The sequence below is a fragment of the Meleagris gallopavo genome, chromosome 3, assembly GCF_905368555.1.
Source record: "Meleagris gallopavo chromosome 3, MGAL_WU_HG_1.1, whole genome shotgun sequence".
Classification (NCBI taxonomy): Eukaryota; Metazoa; Chordata; class Aves; order Galliformes; family Phasianidae; genus Meleagris; species Meleagris gallopavo.
This window is the reverse complement of record NC_139406.1, coordinates 2,686,231-2,713,236: the sequence shown is the minus strand read 5'-3', so window position 1 is coordinate 2,713,236 and position 27,006 is coordinate 2,686,231. Positions and strand designations below refer to the sequence as shown.

General features: G+C 36.3%; 1 protein-coding gene across 4 annotated transcripts in view; it reads right to left on the bottom strand.

The window, feature by feature from the left end:
* BRD9 (bromodomain containing 9) overlaps positions 1–27,006 on the bottom strand; it is a 27,903-nt gene continuing 897 nt past the window's right edge. The window contains exons 2-17 of one of the 4 annotated variants that reach the window (XM_085220046.1): positions 26,701–26,921; positions 25,799–25,931; positions 25,259–25,319; positions 24,217–24,361; positions 21,293–21,403; positions 20,387–20,562; positions 18,059–18,191; positions 16,140–16,215; positions 13,838–13,933; positions 12,899–13,031; positions 12,284–12,395; positions 11,403–11,441; positions 10,930–11,001; positions 9,579–9,681; positions 8,032–8,199; positions 1–6,378 (exon numbers count right to left, since the gene is read on the bottom strand). In XM_085220046.1, the coding sequence (XP_085076172.1) occupies positions 6,278–6,378; positions 8,032–8,199; positions 9,579–9,681; positions 10,930–11,001; positions 11,403–11,441; positions 12,284–12,395; positions 12,899–13,031; positions 13,838–13,933; positions 16,140–16,215; positions 18,059–18,191; positions 20,387–20,562; positions 21,293–21,403; positions 24,217–24,361; positions 25,259–25,319; positions 25,799–25,931; positions 26,701–26,921 (1,880 nt within the window). In that variant the 3' untranslated portion in view covers positions 1–6,277. The remainder of the gene's footprint in view (positions 6,379–8,031; positions 8,200–9,578; positions 9,682–10,929; positions 11,002–11,402; positions 11,442–12,283; positions 12,396–12,898; positions 13,032–13,837; positions 13,934–16,139; positions 16,216–18,058; positions 18,192–20,386; positions 20,563–21,292; positions 21,404–24,216; positions 24,362–25,258; positions 25,320–25,798; positions 25,932–26,700; positions 26,922–27,006) is intronic. The other 3 variants (XM_085220047.1, XM_085220048.1, XM_085220049.1) reach the window with 3 other exon arrangements.

Genomic DNA, 27,006 nt, shown 5'->3' with positions numbered 1-27,006 from the left:
TGAGTACTTAAAACAGTAGATTTTTATTCAAGGACAAAGGTGAGCAATGCAACAGTAACAGTTTCACTAAAAATTTCCTCACCAGCTGTAATTATTAACTAACATTACAGGAATCAATTTACATTTACATATAGAGTATGAGAAATTAAGCCTGCTGTATTAGGGTCAAAAAAAGCATTAGCTTTAAAGGTATTTTTCACTTATTATTCTCTTAGAGATTATTGACCAATGCAAGACTGTGTGTCCTTGCAAAGACTTTCCAGCACTGTCACAGTGCAAGAGATCATACTTGTTACTACCAGGAACAGACACTGGCCATTATGTGTGCATGAGTAGCAGACAGCATGAACACATTGCCAAACACACACATACTTCTAATACTTCTAACAACTCCCAAAACAGAAAAGTCAAACTGTTTTCTTTAAAATTGTGGCAAATTGTGGGAAAACATGCATGCAACAGAGGTAGTGATTTATGTCATTCATACATAAATACAAAAGCAGCTAGAAGAAACCAGTCATCATCATCATAAAAAAAATTTTTTTTTTTTTTTTTTTTACAACTTATTCCATTTTGACCAGTTAGCACTTAATAAACTTATGATCCAAAAAAAGGTATTAGAATAGCAAAAAAGAAAAAGAAAATAGAAGGAGTCTATACAAGGATTGAAACATAGGAATGATAGTCAAGTACAGCATTCACTGCTGAGTTATGATCCCACCTAGTGGATGAGGGAAGGTCTGTGGGTTTGTGGTTGTAGTCTACCTAGTCTTTAGTAAAGCCTTTGACTCTGCTTCCCACAGTATTCTCCTGGAAAAGCTGGCAGCCCATGGCTAGGACAGGTGTACTCTTCGCTGGGTAAAAAACTGGCTGGGCCTAGAGAGTGGTGGTAAACAGAGCTGAATCCAACCAGCAGCTAGTCACTAGTGGTGTTACCCAAGGGTCAGAATTGGGATCGGCTCTCTTTATTGTCTTTATCAATGATTTGGATGAGTGCACTCTCAGTGCGTTTGCAGATGACATCAAGTTGGGAGGAAGTTGGGAATCTGCCTGAGGGTAGGAAGGCCCTACAGAAGGATCTGGATAGGCTGGATCAGTGGGCTGACGCCAACTGCATGAGCTGACAAGATCAAGTGCTGAGTCCTACTCTTTAGTCACAACAACATCATGCATGCATGCATCACTACGAGCTTGGAGCAGAGTGGCTGGAAAGCTGTGCAAAGGATCTGGGGGTGTTAGCTGACAGCTGGATGAACATGAGCCAGCAATGTGCCCAGGTAAACAAGAGGGGCAATGGCATCCTGGCTTGTATCAGAAATAGTGTAGTCAGCAGCACTAGGGAGGTGATCGTCTCCCCATACTTGGCACTGGTGAGTCCACACCTCGAGTGCTGTGTTCAGCTCGGGGCCCCTCACTACAAGAAAGACAATGATGCCCTGGAGTGTATGTAAAGAAGGACAGTGAAGCTGATGATGGGTCAGGGACACAAGTCTTACAAGGAGAAGCTGAGGTAACAGAGTTTAGTCTGTTTAGTCTGGAGAACAGGAGGCTCAGGTGAGATGGTATCGCTCTCTACATCTGCCTGGAAAGAGGTTGTAGTGAGCTGGGGATAAGCCTCTTTTCCCAGGGAACTAATGATAATGCCAGGGGAGATTCAGGTTGAATATTAGGAGAAATTTCTTCTTAGTAGGATTGGTGAGGTATTGTAACAGGCTGCCCAGGGAAGTGGTAGAGTCACCATCCTTGGAGGTTTTAAAAAAAAAGAGTAGATAGCGCACTTAGGGTCACTATTTAGTAGGCTGGGGTAACAATTGGACAAGATGATCTTAGTGGTCTTTTCCAATTTTAATGATTCTGTAATTCTGTGATTCTGCAATATGTGTTCTGCATTCTACAATTTTGAATAGTAGCTTCAGAACGGTCTAACTATGCATCTAATTACATAGGATTGACAACTGCTATGATTTCAGGATCTCTTGTGCCATTCCCAGGACTCTTTTCTATATCCTCATCTACACAGTGGACATGTGACCACTGTCTTATGGAATATAGATTATTCTAGGACATAAGAAAACATTTCACAATTTAAGAGTTCCCTAAAAGTTAGACTGTACAATCACTTAAGCCCCTACTACTGAGAATTGGAGGAATCTTTTGATAAAAGTTTTAATGTACAAACCCAGTGAAAAATTGATTTAGTCAAGGAAAAACAGATTACATACTATATAATCCAAGTATCATCACTAGTCCTTTTTATGGGCTTGAAAAGCAATGCAAAACACCAACAGCAGCTTATTTATCTTGCTTTAAGTGTCTATGTGGTGAACTCAGTTCTGAACTTGCACCATACAAGTGAAGTTGTTTTCAAAGATTCATTTTTGCTCCTCAATGTGCCTACTCTTTCCTAAGGAAAATTTAGCAAATACTTTAATACTGAAATTCAGTGTAATTAATACTCTCCACTCTTACCTGTAATTTAAAAGGTTATATTTAACATATAAAATCCTGAAGCAGTATTTAAAGTGATGGCCAAAGCCCATCACTTTAAAGTCATTGAAGACTTGGATGCAAAAAATATCCAGGATTTACATAGTGGAGAAGTTTTTGTCTCTGAGGGGTGTTAATTCATGTAGTATCATGAATCAGTAGTATGAGCTTTAAAAAAAAAAAAAATAGGGCTGTTGCTAGTGATGTTGTTATTACATACAATTCTTTACTGCTGGTTATGTATCACATCAGGTTGCTACTGAATAAGCTGTGCACTCAGACTGTACAACTCGCAGAATCATGGAACGCTTTTTGACTTATATAGAAAATACTGAATCCCACTTCCACAGTTCAGATACAGCTGTTGTCTAGCTGTTATTTATTTATTTATTTGGCCTTTGTACTTAATTTAGAGTCATTTTTTATTTTTTTACAGATTAAAGAAAACAGAAATTGAGTTATTATCTCTTGCAAACAAATTATAAAATCTTGTAGATTTTATAAAAATGAGATCCTTTAGTTGGAGGTCAGTAACTAGGTATATTTCCCAGGGGCATTGATACTGAGTCCAGTAATCATATTCATTAATGATCTGGACAATGAAGCAGAGTATATGCCCAGAAAGTTCACAAATAACACAAGATTGCTAGGAATGTCTAGCACCATAGGGATTTGTACCACCATTCAGGGGAACCTTTGACATGCTGGAAAAATGGGCTGACAAGGACCTCACACACTTAAATGAGAAGTGCAAAGTCCTTACACGTGAGGAGGAACAACACCAGGCGCTGATACATGCTGGGGGCCAATAAGCTAGAAAACAAGTTGGAAGGAAAGGATATCATGGTGGATGCTAAAGTGAACATGAGTCAACAAAGCACCCTTGCTGAAAAGAAGGCTGCAAGGATATCCTTGACTGCACTAGGTAAAGTACTGCCAGCAGCCCAAGGAAAGTAATCCTTTCCCTCTACTCAGCCCTGATGAAATCCAGAGTATTGTGTCCCAACTGTGGGCTCCTAATACAAGATACAATCATACTGGAGGGTACAAAGAAAGGGCAGAAAGATGACTGATCTTGTATGAGGTAAGGCAAAGATAACTGGAACTATTCAGCTTGGAGAAGAGGAAGCTGAGGGAGGCATCTCAACAATTCCCACAAATATCTGAAGGGAGGGTGCAAAGACGACAGAACCAGGCTCCTCTCAGTGGTGCCCAGAGCCAGGAGAAGAGACAATGGGCGCAAACATAAACACAGAATGTTTCATCTAAACATCAAGAAACACTTTACTGTGAAGGTGATGAAGCATTGGCACAGGTAGCCTTGAACAGTTGTAGAGATTTCCAAAAGGTGTCTGGATGCTGTCCTAAGAAAGTGCCTGTAGGGCTGAAGAAGGGGGTGAGACCAGAGGATCTCCAGAGCTCCTCCAGAGCTCCTTTGCAATCTCAGTCATTCTGTGACTTAAGAACTTTTTCCCAATACAGCATGTAACAAGAGAATTTTTAAAAAAACGTAATTAAAAAAAAACTTCTCTTACATATATATGTAAATACTAGCAACACCTCTGATTAAAAATATTCAGTAATTGAGAGGCTGAAGAGGAAGCCACTCACTGTATGATCTGTACCTGAAGAGGGAGCTTAACTGTTTTATTTTTAAAATATTCTTCTCAGAGGTTATGGCTAATCAAGCATTAATTATAAAGTGGTATTAAAATATAAAAATGTGATAGAAACAATCCATTTGTAAAGTGTGGTCCTCTTGGCTTCAAAAGATGCTATTAGGTGAATTTACATTCTCATTTCTTGCTGTAACATTTTTTCATTAAACAATCCTGACATCCAATTCTTTAAGTATTACAGTAAATGTCTAAGATTTCTTCAGGAAGGGTGTTGTGGGCGAAGGGAATCCTAAATGAAAATATCAAAACATTTACCTCAGTAACCTGAACATCCACTACCACTTAAGACCTAACATTTGCATTTCATTTGACCTTCCACAAATTTAATCGAAGTTGTTTTCTATTAAATCTCCAGTCAGAAGTAAAGAAAAATGATTAAAATTCCTCCTTCACAGAATTACACATTTGTGTTTTGAAACGTTTACTATATTCACAAAAATCAATCGGCCTCCCTATTCACTCCTTTGATGAGTATATTTGGTCTTTGCTCTGACCTCTACCAGTTCTTCCGCACATTCTGGTCTTTGTGATTCTAACTTTTCTAGTCCAATGTGAAGAGCTTACAGACATTTTGATTTTTAACAGAAAAACAGCTCTCTTAACCACTCAGTTCTGTTTCCAGAACTTCGGCCTCAGGATGAACTGTGAAAACAAGATCATCTTCTGAAAGAAGGCTTACTTAGGCAAGATAGATAAATAAGGTGAATATCTCATAAAAATCTTAGTGTTACCTGTTCACTACTAAAGGAAGACACCATAAAAGAGTACTAGCACAGTATGAGAAGGGTTTGCAGCAGAATTTTGTTCTGAGAGAACAAGAGAAGTCAGAACTTTTATAAGCAAGAACATTGGTAAAATAGTTGGCAAAGACAGATAGAAAGTAAAGGCTGTACAGGCAAGACCGTAAAGGCAATGTGGATGAGAGCTCTGCTTCCTGATCTTCATTCTTTATTTTTACAGATTTACAAAATATGGTAAATTTATAACAGCTTGCACATACCAGTGGTACACCCCCCCAAGAATACTGAATTCCAAAGATTTTACCTTAGAATTACCAAAAAGCAAGCTGCATGCTGAATTCTTTTCATCCAAGTAAATATAAATACTGAGTTTAGAACTATCAGTATTGTAATCTCTTCCTTTTTCAAGACACAAGGGATCATAAAAACATCCACCTTTTTTAGATCCAATGCAGAATTAGCGTGGTAAGCATTTTAAAACAACTACAAGTACTGTTATTCTCATATTTAATATACTCTAGGGTGATGAAATGAAAGATTTACAAAGAGAGGGAAACACAAACCATTTGTACAGATTAGAGGGTAGAAGACGGAAAGTAAAAAAACGACCCCAGTTCTTTCAGTTCAGTTTTGTCACTGGGGAAGTAAGATATTCCTCCTTGAGGATGTCCAAGTTAAGACCAAAAGAGAAATTGATACATAATTCTACAGGAAACATTTCAAGATCGCTGCCATAATGGTGGAACAAAGATCACTTTTTACAGAACAGAAATTCTTTAACACAGCACTTACTGTTTTTCAGTCAAGATTCATACACCAGTAGACAAGACACACTCCAACATACAAAGCAAAAGCAGACTTAGGCACATTGCTAACATCATGATGCACTAGAGTACCCTTAAATTTTGGGGGTTGGCTTTTTTGACCGGTATACTATTGTTTAATCAATGGATATACAGATGGTACAGATATATATCCAGGAGCTTGGCTAATATAATTTATATTGGAGAAATAAGAGAAAGTCACTCACCCTGTCCTGGGCTTGCAAGATGAACTCCTGATGGAGCGGATCTCCAGAGAGGTCCTTCCCCACTGGCAGTCAGCTCTTAAATGGGTCTAGGAGAGGTGCAGCCAGGCTCCACCCCTTCCTGCAGCACAGGTGAATTGCCTTCACCTGTGCTCCCATGGCTGACTCACTGCTCGCCTCAGGTGATCAATCAAAGGTTCAGGCCGTGATTCAGCAGCCCCATACAACTATACAACATTATACTGGAATCCTCATACAAAGTAGGACAAACTGAGGCTTCTGCCATGTACAAAAAATTTATATAACAGTACACTTAAAATACAAAATATATATAGAACTTCAAATTAGTTAGTAGTAGCATTTGAGGTTTCTGGGGACTGAAGAAATTCATAGGGATCATGAACTATGTCTTGCTGTTCTCCAACACTCAGATGAGAAGGGCTTCCTGAAGAAAATAGGAAAAAACAAATATCAAAACCTTCATAAGTACAGAAAAAGTGTGTGTTTGTGTGTGCGCACGCATACAGAGACATTTAAATGAAATTTAAATAGGGAGAGTTTGAAAAAGAGTGCACAAGATTTATAGGAATTTACATCCTTTTTGAAAAAGCAATTATTATTATTACTTTGAATTGAAGAATTACACAAGATGTAAGTTAAGAATGTATGAGATGTTGTTTGGATAATATTAAAAGTGACACCAAATTGTTTTGTTACCCCACTATCCCATCACTAAATTGTACAATTGAAAAATAGAAGGTTATTGTGGAATCGTATCTGTGACTTGCTACATATGTAAGTACACTGAAATTATATTTTTATTATGTAGTATCAAAATGCATAATATATTCCTCAGTATTTCCCAAGAGCATAAAAATGCAAGAGCCAGTCAGTATCGATTTACTTCATGTATTGGATTTATATAGCAAGATTTTGTTATCAGAGGGCACTGCAATCTTTGAGAAGAGATCAGGAGCTGCCCCTGTGTTGGACACAGCTATTTCCACCTAGCACCACATCAGACCAGCTGCTTGCCAGTGCCAAAGCTGAGCCAATGAGCAATGCCACTGGTACCCATGTGGTGGCATTTATAAAATGGTAAAAAAAAAAAAAAAAAAAAAAAAAAAAAATGCCTTGCACAAGCTGCAGGAGTAAGGAGTGAGAAAAATGTAAACAAAAATCATGCAGACATCCATCAACGTCAGTGAGGAAGGAGGGGGAGGTAATGTTCAAGGCACTGGAGCAGATATTTCCCTTGCAACCTAAAGAGAAGGTGAATCAGGTAGTCGTCTCCTGCTGGCCATGAAGGATGCAACACTGCAGCAGGAGGACAGCACTGAAAGAAGCCACACAAGAGCAGCCCTGTGTAGGAACTGTGGTCCCATGGAAAGGAGTCTAGCCTGGAACAAGTTTTCTGGCATGAATTTTGGCCCATGGAGGACTGCACCCCATGGAAAGAATCCACGCTGGTGCAGTTTGTGAAAGATTGTATTTCATAGTAAGGGAAGACAGTAAGAAGAAAGGAATGGCAGAAAAGCAGCATTATGGACTGGCCACAATCCCCATTCCTCATCCCTCTAGGCCACTCATTAGCGGTCATTAGAACTGAGTGAAGAGCCTGGAAAGAAGATGAGGAAGGGTTCTCTCTCACTATTCTACTCTTTTATTAAAATTGGCAATAAATAAAATTAACCTTCCTAAATTCAAGTCTGTTTCGCCCATTATGGTAATTAGTGAATCATCCCTCTGTCCTTATCTTGATCGATTAATTTTTCTTCCACTATATTTTCTCCCTGTTTTGCTTAGGATGAGGAGTGAGAGAAGGGCTTAAGCAGGTACCTGGCAACCAGAGTTAACTCATCACCCTTCACAACTACTTCAATTGTGCTTTATCTAAATCTAAAATAAGTAACTGTAACTAGTGTCTTCTTAGCTGTTTTTGCCATACGTGCTTCAAAATTAAAAAGCTATCCTGCAGTTTGAACACTATTTTATCAGAGTAGTTTCTAGCAAAAGATTTATGTAAATTAAAAGTCTTAAATTGAAGTTTAAAATTAGAGCTGAAATAGTGCAAATTCTGTGACACAGTTAACCTTACCAAGATGATGTTGATCTCTTTCAGAAGTATTGGAGAGGGAACTCAAATTAGATGATGGTCGGGATCCCACTCTGTCAGCTTGAGCTTCATGAAGGTCCTGCAGAAGCTTAGCTGTTTCATCCAGATGTAAATGATTATCATCATGATCAAGCTCCTTCTTCACTTTCCCTAAAGTCCACAAGTTAACAACAAAATCCAGAATCAGCACATGTAGACTGACTCATGAATTACTAAGTCACTTCAAATAAATTCTAAAATAAATGAAAGCAAGTATCCTGTATTAGAGTAATAATTAGACTCCTAGTATTTAAACAGCTACAAGACCTTAATTTGTCTTTGTGATCTGTAGATCTCCAGACAAGAAATAACAGATCTAGTTTGCAGTAAAGGTAATGATGCTAGTAGAAGGATGACTTAAATATCTAACCTAAAATACAGTTAAAATAGAATGTATCATTCAGGGAAGTGAAGAAATCCCCAATGCAGAAGGTTTTTACGAACAGACTCCATGCATATAATGTCTTCATGTGAAGACAAACAAACAAATAAAGCATTTCCCTTCTCTTTGGGCTGTCTTCTGTATGGATGTTGCCTAATTTTCCAAGAATTATGGGAAACAGAATATGCAACAATCACTCTCCAGAAACTAGAAGTTTATTTATAGGTAAACAACAACAGCAGTTTTCAATGAAGCAAGGAATTCATAGCCAGACTGACATTGCTAAACATCATCAATAGAACAGGTATTTATTCATCTTTTTACTGAACTACAGTAATAATCAGAGCTTAAATTGTTGTTTTTGTTTTTTTTTTTTTTATGGGATAAACCTGTAGCTTTTTTTTTTTTTTAATCTTTCAATCACCTTGTTTATGCTTTTTAATAGGTAGCATGACATCTTTCACATACTGAAAAAGCATCTTAAACTGTAATTTTTTATTACATTCTTGAAGACATTTGATCAGATCAGCAGCCAGCAGAATTGGGAATGTTATTTGCTGTAGTATTTAAAAAAGGATGCCTAGTCTATATGTTTGTTTGACACAACATCCCAGTACGTTATACAGTCACTTTAACTGAAGGTGAAATCTTTCCAATATCTGACATTTCTTCTGTTGTTTTTTTTTGTTTGTTTTGGGACATTCAAGTGGTGGTATCATTGAACTTCATATTTTTTATTACCTAGTTCCCAATTACTTTAAAAGATATCCAAAGCAGTAACTTTTCTTAGCTAAAGCTTCATAGTGCTTCCTAATACTTAGGCTAATATGAACACAAAAAGCACAGGCAAAACTATCAAAATTGTAAGAGACAAATTATTTGGTTTATTCAGTACAACAGGAATAATTACCTTATCTAGAAAATGGATGTCCCAAAGATAAAATAAACTAAGTCTTCTTTATCTTGTATCATCTCTAAGATTTCTAGCTAAATCAGCTGTGGATTTGTTACTACTTTTTATAGAACTTTTACTTCTTTGCAAATGCAGGTGTTAACTTGCCTAAATGGTACAATTAAACCATAGTGGTTTATATACTTAATTACTTACCTAATGAACTTAACATTGAAATATCAAGAGATACATCTGAATATGATTTCATAGACAGAAAGTCCAATTCAGAAGCGTTACTGTCTCCAGCAGATTCTCCAACCTAAATAAAATTCAAGAAAAAAAGACTAACAACAGTGGCAAGCTGCAACAAGAGTGTAAACTAAATGCACGAATCCATATTCTCAAGGCGTGTGCACCACCAGTCCCTAAGACTGGAACTTCCAAAACCATACTGGTCAACATTTAGCTTACAGGCAGCTTAAACACGCTTCCATGACAGGCCCTGTTATTCCATGAAAGGCGAGGAGTCCATCAAAGGACATGCACAATAGTCTAAGTATCTTTCATCTCAACATCTGGGACTGTTAAAACCAGTATTATTAAATCCTCAGGGACTGAATTTCTTGCCAAATTTATCCCTGTTGCATGAAAGAACCTTGGGAGAAGTGTTTGTGAGGGTGTAACTGGTAACAACTTCCAGAATCCCTTTTTCTTCAGTGTATCACTAGATGTAGTGAAAATTTTATGTAACTAATAAAATCTGTGAGGTGTGCCTTCCTATTCTAAACAGTTATCAGCTGCTCTATACTTTCGGATAATGAAATGCTGCTTGCAATTAATTTCAACTGCAATACTTCCATATAATGGCAAAAAGACTTAAGTAAAAAAACTCATTAAGCCTCAAAATATGTTTCATCAGAATTCTGCAAAGCTGCCTGTTCTAGCAGGAGGAATATGCAACCTGGTATTTCTTTCCTACATTTCTTGAAAATAACTTAGCAGTTTGATTAAATAATCTAACTTAGTCATCTTCTAGAGAAATATAAACACTTTATAGTTTCTCCTCAGCATAACCTGTATAATTTTTACGTGAATTGTCATGGAATACAGAGCATATCTTCTGTTATCACATAATTTGCAAGATAAAACTAGTACCACTTAAAAGAAAGATCAGCTAATTAGTAACTGTAAAAGCCTGAGATAAACATTATTTTCCCCTACATTCCAACAGACATTTGCAATGGATCAAAAACTGATACTGATTTTTTTTTTTCCCACTTTTTTCAACAAGTTGAACCTCAAGTACTCATCATAAGCAGACCAACTATCAGTTTCCTAAGCTTTTGAGTTAGTCCACAAGTTCTCACAAACAGGAGTATACAGAATAATAGGACTAACAGACACTAACTAAAATAAACAGTGTGTTTAAGAATCCTTTCTAAGTAGTTATAAGGAAACTTCCCTCTAGATACTGAATTTTTAACGCTCCATTTCAGAGGATGCACATTCTTGAACTGAAGCAAAACTGAACGTACTCAACACTCCTATTTTCTACAAACCATTTTACCATAATCTGTTTGGAAGAATCAGGACAAGTGTTACGTAGCTTGTGTTCTTCTTTTATGAGAACTGGTAGAACCTAAAAAAAAAAATAAATAAATCATATTTTAGATCTTAGCATTTCACAGCTCAGTGACTGGTTTACTGTGATCAGATCCTAAGCCACCACGGAACACTATTCTGTTTTGTGATGTTTGCACAGATCCTTTAAAAACAAAATAATAAATAAAGACTAGATTTTCTTTAATGGATGATCATACATATACTCAAACAACTGAGAACTAGCTAGGATTTTAACAGCTTTTTTTTTTTTTTTTTTAATCAAAATATTTAAAAGGTTGATAAATTGAATGTATATTATACAGAATAGATGCACATGAAATAAAATTAGGGATTGGAATGTGGAAAGCTGAGAAAATATCATGTTCTTAACTGTAAAGACCAACACACTTTTTCCAGTTAAAAAAGAGAGTAACTTACTTTAACTTCATCCAGTGGTTTTACTGCGATGTTTCGTCTCTGAAGAGAAAGAAGAGTAACAATTACTTCTAGTCAGCATATTAGAGAAGTCCCTCTTTCATACAATTTCAAGTATATTCAAGCTTCTCACACGAAATGATGCTAGACACAGTACACTTTCAAGCATCTGCAATTAAAATTCAGCTGTTACCATTTTGAAATATCTTAGTCATTACTTCACTGACTTTTGATTCCAGATCAATCAAGGTTGTGCAGATATTCATTCTTACTCATATGAAGCAGCACAAAATACCGAAGCATAAAACACCAAAGCACACCACTACTGACGCACATTCAATTGTACAAAATCTGTACATACACGCATATCACAACTGAACAGCATTCCAAAGTATGAAGAGGCACAGATCATTTGAAAGAATAAATTCTTCACTAAGAAATTCTCATTTGAAACAATATTCATAAATCAAGGTGTTAAAAAAGAAATGTAAAGTATGTGCTTTATTTTTAAGCTAAGTAATATACATTGTATACACACGTTTCTACTTGCTACCTTTCTTCTACTTTTCTACAGGCTGCCCACACAGCCTCATCTGGTTAGCTTCCCTCCACTCAGTTGCACACCTCAACCTCTTCCTTTCTCCAGTAAGGTTCACCACCTGACTGCAGAATTGACTGAGCTGGGGCAACAACAGAGGAAGATTACTTCATTGCTGATTAATTCTGTTTCTAACTTGGTTCATCATGCTGTTGTATGAAAGCTAAGCATGCACAGCTTAAACTGACACTACAAAACAATGCCTCTCAGTCAATATTAAAAAAAACAGATGGGTCCATCTGTGTATTCATTAACCTGTGACATTTCTGTGCAGCAACAGACACACCTGCTTTAGCTGATAAACAGTTTTGGAATGATCTCCACTTGTGATCTGGTCCAGAAGATCATCTACTATTTTCTTGCTGTAATGTCCAGCATCCTTCACAAATTCTTGTAAGCTAGCAGAAATGGGAGATAAGCATTACAGAAAACATTTACGTTTTTAAAAGGTATTTCAATTTATAATACAGTCTTCTCCACCTATGCTGTACTACATTTTCCTCATTCTTTCACTTTTCCATGCTTCTTTACAGAAGAAACTAAAGCTTTCAAGATGTTGGGGTTTAAAGCAAACTGCTAAATCACTAGCAATGTACAAATTCCTGTAGTCATAATATTTATTAAAAAACAATCTTGCAACAAACTCGTAACAGAAATGCAAATTAAAAAAAAAAAAAAAAAAAAAAAAAAAACCACTCCACCCCAAAAAAAACCCACCTAAAAACAAAAAACTAGGATGAAAGGTAACCAGCTTCATGTTTTATTGATTTGGTAAAGTTTAGAGATTTAAGTGGGGTAAGGTTGGAAATTTTTGTGGCTTCTAGCTAACTTTTAGCTAATTTTAGTGAAAAATGACACAAAAGAGATGATGTAAGACAATAAAAAATGCTGAAGCACTTACCTTAATGCACATTGTATCCCAGTTTCATCACCATATGCTGAGTATAGGAGTTCCACTTCTTCTGATTTCAAATCATGAAAAATAGAGTTGTTTTGCATGGAAAGGGCTGTACTAGCACTTGTAAGAAAGGTTACTAGACAGGTAGAAAAGACAGACAACAAGTAATTAACAAAAGTGTAAATGATTGTTGAAAAGCAGGTAAGATTTCTTTTTTTGTGAAGCACTATTTATTTCTCAAACAGAAACCAAGAGCAGTATCTCAAGGACAGTTCTGGACTCCAGAATCAGTAACAGCTTTAACAATTTTACATATATAACTAGAAAATAAATAATTAATTTAGTAAGCTCTGCCCAGCCTCTCAAATTTTTCCCAAATTCTCTATTCCTGTGCTAATGGAGAACAGGTAGAGAGAGAAAATAAGATCTTTTCTTCAACAACGGAAGTCCAGATTTAATCAGGAAATTTTAAAAACACTTTCACAGTTCATGTGATATTACAGTGCTAAAAACAGTGGATTAGAAACTATTAAAGGTGGCGGCACTAGGAAAAAGAGTGAACATTCTAACTAGAAAGGCACTCCAGTTCGTGAAATTCTTGTCATAGGATAAACAAAGCAAACAACTAAAAGGGTTTTTCTCTAATCAAAGCACTGCTGGTCCAGGAAAAACAATAAATAAATTCTCTCCACTGAAAATGGGCTACCTTTATTAAAAAGCTTCTACTGTGGCAAAACATGAATCAATAAACGTCTCCCTATGTTTATTTAGACAAATAAGTCAACTTAATCACAACCACGTTCTGCTATAAATTCAATAATTATACATTCTACAAATAACTAAGTGAACTTTTATTCTGGGACAAGTGTAACCCCAAATTATTTTGTATCTGAAAATTGTTCAAATGCTTACCATGACCTTAAAATATGACTTGGCATTTACCTTTGTTCCTTCGTTCATCTTTAAAGCCCAGTGTAGTGAAGCCGGGTAAAAATTTGCTTGACAATGAACTCAGATCTACTGGATGAGTCTCTTCCTCTAATAAATTGATTAAAAGATAATTATTATTTTTTTTTTAATCTCATGTTTAGGGTTTACTTAAGTGCTTTTAAAGTCACAGTCACTACAAAAGTTGAAAGTCTTTTAAGCTGTATAGTTCTATTAAGGATAGGTAGATAAATCTAGGTTCTCCATTTTAATTTCCAATACACGCTGTAAATATGTTTCCAGCTGTAAGTACCTTTAAATACCTGTACCTAAGTACAGCTTTAAGTTATTTTACTTCTAAGGCATTTAGCATCACATAAGATTCTTTAACGAGCTAATTCATAAAAATTCAACATCCAGATATTACAAAAACAATAAAAGCAACTTCTTGCATTGACTAAGCAGTAGCTCGTGTGTAGAAACCCAAACCATATGAAGAACCTTTTTAAGACAGCACTATGGCTACAGAAATATTACTTCCTTCTGAATCTGATTCTGAGGAATCGGCCCATAAAAACCTAATGAGGTTCAGTAATGCCAAGTGCTGGGTGATGCACTCGGGTCAGGGCAATCCCAGGTATTTCTACAGACTGGGGGAAGATCTCCTTGAGAGCAGCCCTGCAGAGAAGGACTTGGGGGTCCTGGTGGACAAGAAGCTGGACATGAGCAGCAGTGTGCGCTTGCAGCCCGGAAGGCCAACTGTGTTCTGGTCTGCATTAAAAAGGGGTGGCCAGCAGGGAGAGGGAGGTGATTGTCCCCCTCTACTCGGCTCTTGTGAGGCCCCATCTGCAGTGCTGTGTCCAGGCCTGGGGCCCCCAGCACAGGAAGGACGTGGAGCTCTTGGAGCAGGTCCAGAGGAGGGCACTGAGATGATCAGAGGGCTGGAGCAGCTTTCCTGTAAGGAAAGGTTGAGGGAACTGGGCTTGTTTAGCTTGGAGAAGAGAAGGCTGTGGGGAGACCTCACTGTGGCCTTCCAGTACTTGGAGGGAGCGTATAAACAGGAGGGGCAACGGCTGTTTATGAGGGTGGACAGTGATAGGACAAAGGGGAACGGTTTTAAACTGAGACAGGAGAGGTTTAGGTTGGGTATTAGGAGGAAGTTTTTCACCCAGAGGGTGGTGAGACACTGGAACAGGTTGCCCAAGGAGGCTGTGGATGCCCCATCCCTGGAGGCATTCAAGGCCAGGCTGGATGTGGCTCTGGGCAGCCTGGTCTGGTGGTTGGCAATCCTGCACACAGCAGGGGGTTGAAACTAGATGAGCACTGTGGTCCTCTTCAACCCGGCCATTCTATGATTCTATGATCAGTTCTGAGAATTGCTTAATTAAAATGGTTCAAATCATTTGAAGTGTTTTTAATATAGAAAGAAAATGGAAAAAAACATATAAAAAAAACAAGTATGCATTTAGGACATTTCCAGTTACATTAAATTTCATTGATTATGTTAACAAATCCAGCAACTATGCTCAATTACTGAAAAACAAAAAAGGAAATTTCCATACCTTAGTATGGAAAAAAAACAACAACTCTACAACAAAATTTCATACTGTAGTACTAGCTGTCAATCTAGTATAATTACTATTAACAATACAAACAATAAAGAAGAAAGTCTGGAGCAGTGAAACATAGAAAGTAGTACTTTCTTTTTACAAGTTTAACTTTTTACAAGTTATTGACAATTCATACTGGAGGTTTGTTCTACTCCCATTACCACCATTGTCTAAATTTTCAGTGGCATGACTGCAGAAGTATTAATCACATTTATCTAATTTGTTCAAAAATAGTCAAGTGCATGATGGCAGCCACAATGCTCAATTTCATTCCAGAACAGTTTACTCCAAGATGAAAAAGAATTTAGACAATCAGAGGATACACAGGCTTGCACCTCCCAATAATTAAAAAAAAAAAAAAAAAACAACCAACAAAAACATGACTAGCTATGCTGTGAATAAATTCCAATCTCAAAATGACCAGAGAAGTACTAAATCAATAGGGCATATGGCTGCACAAAGACTATGCCATTCTAATAATTACAAGCTTCCTAGACTTACATATTTTGAGTTCAAATCTGGAGACTGAAAACTTGAGAGATAGATTCCTCTAGTACTTCCATAACAAGCTACTGGGGAAAAACTGTTGTGGAAATACAAATTAACTGAAAAAACAAAACAACTAATTTATCACACACAGGATGCGCACATACACGTAAGACTCTACTACAACACTCAATATTAGAAAGGTTTGCTTAAAGATTTACCTTCTGCTTCTGGATCAGATGAATTTACTACACTGAACAATAAAGTTCCATCTCCGTTTTTTTTCAGATAACCAATCTGTAAATACAATCACAAAGACATACAAATAATCATTCAAAGAGTCTAATCTCAATGGAGATGTCTGTTTACACAGACGATTTTAAAAAGCATTTTCAGCTGTATTCAAATCCTGAACACCAGTATGAATTCCCTTTTTAATATGAAGAATTTTAGAAATAACTACTTATCACCTTTTAGCAAATATACTGCTCATTCATGCATCTCATCCACAACTTTCTGCATTTACAAGTACTATTGTGCACATGCTATCAAATTCTTAACAAACAAGTGCCATGCCAGACCTACTGGAACGCATATGTGATAACACACTTAAGCGTTAAGTACTTAACTGTGGTCTACAGTGGGCTGTCAAGCTGATTAACAGCCCAGACGTGAGGAACAGAATATCTAAACTCTTCCTTGAATACCACTGAGTTGCTCTCTTCAGAAGTGACTGCATCCTGAAAGGCTTTTCCAGTATAGCTAGCAAGCAGCAGATTGGTATTGCTGTAAATTGGTACTGCTGTAAGAAAACAGCCTTACTTTATGGGTTTCCAAATGACGTTTGCTCTTAGCAAGTCTTCTTTCTAGCTTCAGAAGTATACTGAAGAAGCTAAACCTTCTACTGTGAGGCTTTTCTTCTTAATCTAGCTGATCTAGAAGTGATCATAGTCAAGTGCTATAGTTCCAAGAAATAGGCACTTGAGTTTGGAAACAACATTACTACCACTTCAATGCAGATGTTTCTTCTGCAACAGAATTTATAAGATTAAGTGAAAAATGTAGGATGTTGTAATATCATGAACCTTTTTTTAAATTGAAGCAGTTACTACAGAATGTGAAATAATGAGATAGGAGGCCAATGTGTAATGGCAGTAATAAAGACTCCATAGAATGCAAGGGAAACAGAGTAATGTGTTTATCACAACACAGACCTCTAGGGAAAGTCTGCAGCATTAATTCCAAACCCTAGCCCAAAATAGCAAAGGAAACCATTAGTATTACATGTCTAGAAAAACCACAGCTCACATACAGATCATGCTGACAAAAACATACTGAGAACCATGGAGCTTTTCCAATTAGCACTCAGAACAGCACAAAAATCAAACGGCTGGAACAGTATCAGTATCATGTTCAAGGTGATTAAATCTGTGGTCAGCACTGTCCAAAATTCCAACACAGATATTGTTAAAGTTATCTACTACTTACCGAAGGCTGTCACATTACACAAGAACGTGCTGTAACTGACAGCTACTACCGCTAGGTACAAAAATAAAAGAGATTCTGGACTTCTCACTGAAAACATTAAGTTCACACTTCAGAATTTCTTAACTCTTTTAGGGAGAGGGAATCCTAATGACCAAATCTATATAATCTATGCCAAAGTTTGCTCTTCCTATAGTTGCAACAACAGAATTATCGAATTGTTTGAGTTGGAACCCTTAAAGGTCATCCAGTCCAACTCCCCTGTAAGAAACTGATATCTGCAGCTAGATCAGGCTGCACAGAGCCTGATCCAGCCTGACCTTGAACACTTCCATGATAGGGCATCCACATCTCTGGGCAACCTATTCCAGTGCCTCTTCACTCCTATTACATAAAAAACTTCTTCCTTCTAGCCGATCTAAAACTCCCCTTTCTAATTTGAAACCATTTTCCCCTGTTGTGGGAAATGAGAGTGTAGTGTTATTTTAATCATTTTCAATGCTAAGAGTTGCAACTAAGGAAGCCAGATCAAAGACTGAAGATGATTCAGTGTTTTCTGCAAGTGAATTTTTAAAGATGATTAAAACACGATATAACTTGAGATCCATTTACGTTAGAGACAACATGGAATTGTGAGCTTTGTCATGAAGTAGACCTTGCTGTTGGGTAGATATCGATTGATCCTATCCCGAGCTTCATCTGCTGCATGTTCCACTAGTGCCAGGACATGTTCTTCAGCAGTGCTATCTGTAAGGCTGCATGCATTTCCTTCAGGTTCAAATATGCAACTGAAGAAAGAAAAGAGTACTAGATGTAGAAATTAAAAGACAAAACACAAGGTTGAATTCTGAGCTTGCTAAACAGAATAGTCCCACTCCTCTCCCAGCATCTGTCCAATTCAGCATTTCAGTGGAATCACAATTACACTATGAAAATGAAGTTTTGTAGCAGAAGAAGCAGTCAACTCTTGAACTTCAAAATTTAGTTGTTTCTGTACTTCAATGAAAATAAAAGGAGTACTTCAAAGCATAAATTGGAAAGAGATTTCTTATATCATTACAAAGTGAATGATGCATATATCTCCCACGTGTGCGAATATGCCATTATTCCAAATAAAAAGATGCAGAAAAAAACGGATGATAAGGAAATGGAGAGTCTGTATTTCTGGGTGGGGGGAAACCAATCACAAAAAAACCCGATGCTTTTGTGAGTCTCATCATTAAATATAAAAGAAATACTTCATAGATCAGAATCTATCAGAGCATTACATACACTAAGGTTGGACACCAGGGACCAACCATTTAGGTACTATTCCTCATACCAGGCCCATTTCCCTCTCCTGAGGTATCTTTTCCATTTCTTAGCTAATTTTTCTCTGTATAGAGATTCAGACTGAATATGCAAAAAAGCTTTGCTGTTAAAGACAATTAAAAAATAACACATTTTTCTCACAATCCTGCAGTAGGTTTTTTGTTTCATTCAGGAACTGTTCATTCCTATTCTTCAGAAAAGGTTGTGAAGAGCAGTAGAATTTGCTACATCAGAGGCTTTCTCTACTGTACACATAACAGACAAGAATTTTGAGTGAATGTTTCAAAGAAGACTTCTGTACTAAGATGATCAAGCCAATTTTTAAACTATAACACAGAGGTCTGAACTACTTTAACACTTTCCAGAATGATGGCCTTCATCTCTCTGTTTTTAACAAGCAGTTATGAAAGCAATCTAACGAAAGCTCTCGCTGTACATCAAAAGACTATCACACGGGTGCCAAAATACAGTTGGTTTAAAGGTCAAGTTAATCAGAAAAGAAACTGTTCTGGGTATTGAAATCACAAACATTTAAGAGAACAAGAAAGTAAATTTACAGCATAACTGTCCCAAGGAAACTGGATAGCAGGATAGTTAAGAATAGCTGACAATTCTACTTGACTGCATATTATGGTTGATTTTGAAGACAAAACAGTACTGTGTTCTTTGGTAGTCTCAATTTCTTGATCTGTTCGCTCTCTTTGAAAGTTGTTTACTTTGAAAACAAGTACACAGAAGGCAGCAAAGTAGAAACAGACCTCTGTAATGCAGTTTACTTAAGAATTAATCAGAAAATAAATACGTACGATACAAACAGAATCATAGACTAATCAGAAAGAATCTGCATAAAGTCCTCTTTACAGAAAGGTACTTAATTCCTACACACTACCAATTAGACAATTATTGAAGAATAGTTTGTTGGTTAAACAGCAGCAGGTGTATTTCTGTATGGTGGTACCAGAATAGCTCCACACCCAAAAAATTACTCAGTTTAGAATTAGTTTTGAAGATAAGCATTGCTGTCTCCTACTGCTACAAAACAACTACACATACCTGTTCTTCCTTCAGATAGAAACAGGATTATGACTTTTTTTTCCCCCCACTAAACCAGTGCCTGTTTAGAACCGTGAAACTTGTTTTTAACAAAAAAAAAAAAGAGAATGAACTTGAAGTAAGATTGCTCTTCCTGCCCCCCAACTTCAGATACATAAGTAGATCTCTAATAGTTCAAATATGTAATAAGCAACGGTTTGTAACAGTTTTTTGTTTTTTGTTGTTTTTTTTTTTTTTAAATAAAATTTGTCAGTTACATTCCAGACACCAAAGCAATGGAAGTCAGTGATTTTTCCTTCAAAGTTGACACTTACCGCCGGTTTAAAGTTAAAAAAAAGAAAAAAAAGTCTAAGTTCCTTCAAAACATTAAAGATCTGTGGCTAGGTTATAAAATGGACATCTCTAACTACCACAAGAAGGAACTGCTTATATTTTCAGCAAATATAAAGAAATTATAAGTCATTTACATATATTCACATTAAATGCAAGGTATCATTTAAAAGAACATGCAATCATTCCACAAGGAAAGAGGCCACAGGAAGTCTTCTCAATTATTTGCTCCTGACTAATATTACAAAAACTTCAACAGCCTAGAAAGCACACCAATGAAAACCTTTACCTAATAACTTCTTTATTTTGTTTTTTGGATTTCTTGGTAGTCTCTACTTGTACAGGCATAACTTCAGGAACAGGCTCCTCAACCACTGTGTCTTCATCACCCAAAAGAGCTGCCTGCTGAGAAAAATCCATGTCCTGCATAAACGACATGCTGCGCTTCAAAGCTAACAGCCGTTCCTAGAATCAGAAAGGACAGAGCGGCAGGGACTTAACCTTTCCCTCATAGCAAAGATGCTATGATAATGGGATGGGATGGGAATGGCCATGGCCTTATTTTGTTCTTTATGCCTCATTTTCAATGGCGATGCAACATGATTTGTCATGGTAGCATGGCATCAGAATTTCTGCAGACCAACTATCAAGAAAGAGAAACAAAAAACAATGCATATGCAAAGACAACAACCCATTTCATACAAAACTTACCATGCAGAACAGCAACACAAGCACATGCACACACAAAGCAGCTCACAAAATAACTCACATTTTGTAGATCAAGAACAGTATTTGAGTAAAAATTTAGCTCTGTATATGTGCATTTATGAAATCTCTGAAACCTCCCCTATACCCACCACATTTGAAAATGCAAAGATTCTTTGTTTATGCAAAATTATAACTTAAACGAGATTTTTGTATTCAAAGTTAAAGCCCGAAGCAACATTTTATAGTTGGGTTTTTGGCAATTAGATCCCAGTTGCTTCCACTGAAGCCAGTAGAATAAGCTCCCACAGACTTCAGTGGTGCAGATGAGGTTGAAAAATAAAGCTGTGTTTATAACATGAATGCTATCGAGCCCCTACGTAGAGTAATATGAATAGACACAGTTATAAATAATGGCAGATAGATGAAATAACGTTTAACATTGCTATTAATTACATTTCATCTGCTTTGTTTTTAAAAAGTCTCTTACTTTGCTCATCATCTTAAAGCCTGTGTGCAGTATCTTCTTGGCTAGCTTGTAGTAAACAGTATCTGGTCTGTTGTATGTCATTGCATTATCACACATGAGTTTAAAATCTGCCTGTAAAATACAAAACAAAACAAAAAAGCCTGTTCAAATACCAAACTCCTTTACTACACAACTTGCACACAGCACACTAGCAAGGCAGCTCTGTGTTCTTCTTAGTGTATAAACAAGTTTAACCTGTATGCCAATATTTCCTTCTTTTTCATACACACCAAACAAATAAATGTAAAAACCAGTAACAGCACTGAGGGACCAAGTGAAGACTCTCATGTTTTTCCTTCCTCATAAATCAGAATAGGTTAGAGAAATACAATAGCAAAAAGATAAAGTATCTTATATATAATTTTATTGGAATTTGTAGTAACCTTCAGCCACTTAAACTGTAACAACAACAAAAGCCTTCAAAGCTAAAGAAACAACTTTACAAATGCTCAATGCACGCAACAAGAGAACAAAACAGCCATTTTGCCCTCTCCTACCACATCCAATATCAGGCAATTTTTAACTGATCCAACTTGCTAAAATAAGCTTTAACACATTCCACTGCAAGCTGAACCAAAAACATTTACTGCAGATCATGAGAGGTTTTTTGTTGTTTGTTTTTTTTTTTTTTTTCCCTCCCTGAGGGAAGACTTTATTTTAGCCAAATATTATTGGTCCATTAAGAATAGAAAGCATTATTAGAAGCTCTATGAAACACTGAGCTAGACAGTATTACAGTCTTCTGAAAATTTAAAAAGTTGACAAATCAATAACCAAGGATCATGCAGTAGCACTTCACAAATTGGACACCAACAAATTAGGCTGGTGCATGGTTTAAGGATGTATTGTTCGCTCAATAACTTTTCAATATTGAAATAATGACTGTTCAAGCAATTAAGCTTTAGTTTTTCTGAAGACACAAATACAAACATGGTCTGTTCAGGAGTCTAGTATATTTGATGATGATTTTGTTCTGTGGTAAAGATCCAACAGAATGGTATGCTTTTTGTTGTTAATCCACCATGTTCACAGAACAGATTTTCTGAGACAAAGATTTCTGAAGTAGATTCAGATTACAGCTTGACATGGGATTCCTCCTGAACTCTTCCTCTGACACCAAACATTAATACATAAAAATTCTGCCCTACTGCATTCCTGATCAGATTATGGGGAAAAAAAGTTGTTTTTAGTTCTTGTTTCCCTGCAGGGATGCCAGAGCAGTGCTCCCTTGATGATTTACAAGTCATCAGCTCCATACTAGCTAAGTAGATAAAGAGCTATAAATGCTAGTCTGTGACAGTTAGGCTATCTGCCTTCACTTACCGAGACCATCACAAAAACAGGAATTGGGAAGGTGGCATGAGGGAGCAAACAATTAGAAGCAAATAAGAAAGACCAGGAGAGCAATGCATCTAATGATGGTCTTTGAAGTAGTGCAGAAAATAACAAAGTTTTTTGTTTGTCCAACTTTGGTATTCCTGCAGCAATTTCTCCCCTACTAAATACAGCATGTGGTTCATAGCAAGTCTTCCCTTTAAGAATGTACTGGCTTGTGACTAGCCTCAGTTGGTTGTAGCAGGTTTATCAGAAGTGAAAGACAACCATCGGAGCACTCCTTTTCAGAGGTAAAAACCTAAGAACGTTTCTGTATTATTTAACAATTACAAAAGCATGAGCATATACTCACATCTAGAAAGGAAGTCCTACCTCTGTCACTGGACAAAGAGGTTGGACAATGGACAGTGATAGATTTCTAGCAAACATTTATCACCCTTCAAAAAGTGCCAGCTGAAAACAAATCCCTCAGAGAAAAAGAATCTGTTAGTCTGAATAACACAGTAATTTTCATTTTTTAAAGGTCGCTCTCCTACTGGCATTATCAATGTAACCATAACTGTATGTAAATACAGCCAGAGAGCTCCCATTCAAACATGCTTTTTAAAATCACTGAGAAAGACAAGCCAGCAGAATTTCAAAACACCAGATGGCACAGCTGACTGATTGCAGTGATAATATGTATCCTTATTTCCTATGAAAGTCTCCATTTAAAACAAACAAAAACTCTCAATTCACACATAACAAAACAGACTATCAGTCAAAGCCCCTATAGGAAATCTAAGCTGCTCTTTGCTCACCTTGCTGGCATTTTCTATAGGAGAAAAAACAACCCTGAAAAGCAAGCCAATGTCCTCTGTGAAGACTCTTGTTACATCAGTTCTACAGTTGAAAACAATGAAAGTTAAAGGCTGTCCATAGAATTTCATGAATAGGTTAAATAAAATTTCTTTCCTTCCAAGAGTTGACAACACTAAGAAAAAAAAAAAAAAGGAAAACAAAACAAAATAACAATAATAATAATAATAAAAAAAAACTTACAGCACTGCCTGCCTGTAGAATGACAATGCATTCAACAAGGTATTAGTGCAGTGTCAACAGCCAATACAACTAAGGCAAGTTGCCAATAACCTTGCTAACTAAGTTTCTGCCAAAGCACCATCTGAAGTGGCAGTTATATGGAAAACAGGATAATTCAAGATGAAAAATACACAGTTGTTACTGTAATGCACTAAAAAAAATGTTTCATTATCTCCAATTTTCATGCAGATATATTTAAATTGCCATTTAATCAATCTAATCAAGTCTAGATAGAAAAAATAAACCTAAGTTTCTTGAAATACCTTAAACCCTAAATATAAGTAAGAATATAATGTCTAGCAGCATGAATTCCACAGATCTTTACAGCATGTTGTTTCCACAGTAATTTGTAGTGAACTTTTACAGAACAGGGAATTGAGCTCTGAACGAGCACACATTAAAATAATTAAGGTAAGAAAGACTTCTGAAGTCAAAATGAATCTGAAGTAACTAAATCTCTAACAATTCACCTTGAATTCAGTGACTGATTTGTATTCGTTTGCTGCAATTTTTTCCTTCATAGTTCCAAAATCCATGGGGTGCTTTATTATCATGGAATATCCTGGAGCGATGGCATCCGTGACTGGAAAAGCAAAAAACCCATGAGGATCTTTCCTAAAAATAAAATTTAAAAATAAAGAAAGAAAGAATTAAAATTTAAATCAGCAAACAAGACGATCATTGTTTCTATACCGCACTAACAGAATAAAATAAGTAATGCCTTATTCAAAATAAACAAAAAAAATAAACAAAAACAATTTCACAAAACAGTGAAGTATTTGAAAAGTTCCCTGCTACAGAACAGAGTTTTGATTATCCACATGCAGACTTCTTCGAAAAAGATGAAACTAGCTCCTGATTTTCTTAATTATTTCTCATATGCTATCTGTATCTCCATTTACACTCCAAATGGGCGTTTTGGCTTCACTAAGTAATAATTTCTTTAATCTTCTTGTTCATGAAGTCTTCTATTTTAGATCTAGTTTTTCTATTTTAGATCTAGTTCTGAATTCAACTTCTTGTATTTATTAAAAAAAATAAATCAAGGATGTTGGTAATTCTCTTCAAAAAATATGAGTTACAGAGTTAACATAAGGAAAAAATAAACAATCTTTTCTCCACATCAGAATATTATCAAGCAAGTGGGTACAAACTTGCTTTGGCATCTGACAGAACACGCAAAATACAACAATTTCATGACTCCAATCTTTATTAAAATTCAAGTGTTTTTTTATTCTTTAAATTCAGTTATTGGTGTTTTATAAATCTCTAACTGCAATATAGTCTACCCCCAAAATATGCCTTGCTTATCCCCGGGCTACAATGGCACTGCTGGTAACATTCATCAACTAACCTTTAAAAACAATGAGGTCTGATGTAGTTTAAAAGTTACCCAATATATTAAAGCTAGTCTCAGTATTAGTTTAAAACAGAAAGCCAGAATAAGAATTTGCAATCTAACACGTGTGTGTTAGACACAATCAACACAGCTGTGGACCAAGATATTTATACCTTTGAAGCTGACGAAGGAAGTGTTCTAGTAATCGCTGGATTGGTGTGCTCTCATTTTCAGCTGCAGTTTGACATGGAAACATAGACAAATTAAAGGAACAAATATACGAATATATCTATCTAAACATACCTATTTTAAGTATACAATAACTGTTTCTCTTACTTAATGACCTTTAAACTGATGTTTGAAAGATAGTTTTAATAAAATTTAATTTAATATCTACTAATAGGTTAAATACATCTATTAGTAAAATAAAAGTAAGGTGTTAGCCATTTTTACAGAAAAGAAAAGTGATACTTAGCTACTCAAATTGCAACACTGCAATGCCCCCATTCTGGTAATGTTTCCATTAGTGCAGTTTTAATGGTTCCTTTGCTATAACACCCATGGAATTAGTATTCCTGAAATACAGCCTATTTTTTCCAATCAAAAAGAAGACAAGAGCGACAGATGGATGCAGACCCACTGGGAAGACAGGTATGGATTAAGAATCCACTTAATGTATAGATTAAGCAGATATAAATTCTTACAAAGCTCACCTGGCTGAGTTCTGCATGCTCTGACAGGACGATCTGGAGGAGGCTCAACCTCCACTTTTTTCCCAGGATCAAAGTCATCAGTTTCTCCTTCAGTGTCACACTGCTCTTTTTCCCTTTTCCTCTTTTTCTCTTCCTACAACAGCAAAAAGATAGATTTTAGAACATACTTGGAATGCACAATCCTAGCTACAGGAAAATAAGAGCCATTTTTTACTTGACATACTCAAGGTACAACTGATCCATAATATGGTTTAAACAATATTGCGACTGCCATTGTCTCTTTTTCCAGTTTTTTCCACTCTGATTAAACACAAAGGCAAAACATAAGCAGCATTACATAAAAGTACTGTTCTCTCATTAATTGCTGAACTTCCACCTAAAGGTATGCTGAACTCAAGTAAAACCAGATTATAAAAAAAAAAGCTGTTTTAGACTTTGAAACTTTTAATTAACAACTTATTATATGTCAGGGACCAGAGTTCATTCTAGATTTGAAAGGCTGGAAATACTTTTCATTCAAAGGATAGCAAAGCATATTTCTGACCCAGCTGAAACATGAAACATTAGATTTAAGAACAGAAGTATTAATACCGATACACAAAACAAATGGATAGGAAAAATATCAATTAAAAGGAACAAGCATTTACATTATTCAACAAATCAACACATCGATCACTCTTCTAAATGGCAGAAATGCATCAACCTGGATGGGGATTTTCTACAGTTCTGAGGTGCTGCCTCCAAACAACGGTCTTCCTACTTAAGTATTAAAAAACAACTGTGGGAGGAGAGAACTGAGGGGGTCCTTTAGACTGTACCAGACCTGTACACACTTATCTGATCTCAGGTAAGTGAATGTGTTTGAATGATGGTATGTCTAAATTCAAAAAATCACAGCTTACTTTTCTCTTTCTTCTTTCCTCATCATCAAGGTGCTTTTCTTTCTCCTTCTCAGACTTCTTTTTCTTTTTTTTCTTCTTTTCTTTATGCCGCTCTCGCTCATGATCTGATCTGTCATCGTAATAACTAGAGTCATGTCCTGATCCAGAAAGTTCAGTTACTTCACTTCCTCCAACTTTAAGAACCAGCTTCAAAGGTTTTTCCAAAGGCTTGTCTACATAATCTAAATTAAAAAAAAAGTCAAAGATGCTGATGAAAGTGATACCATGCTATCAATGCAGCATATAGGTGAGCTAGTTCTAGAAATG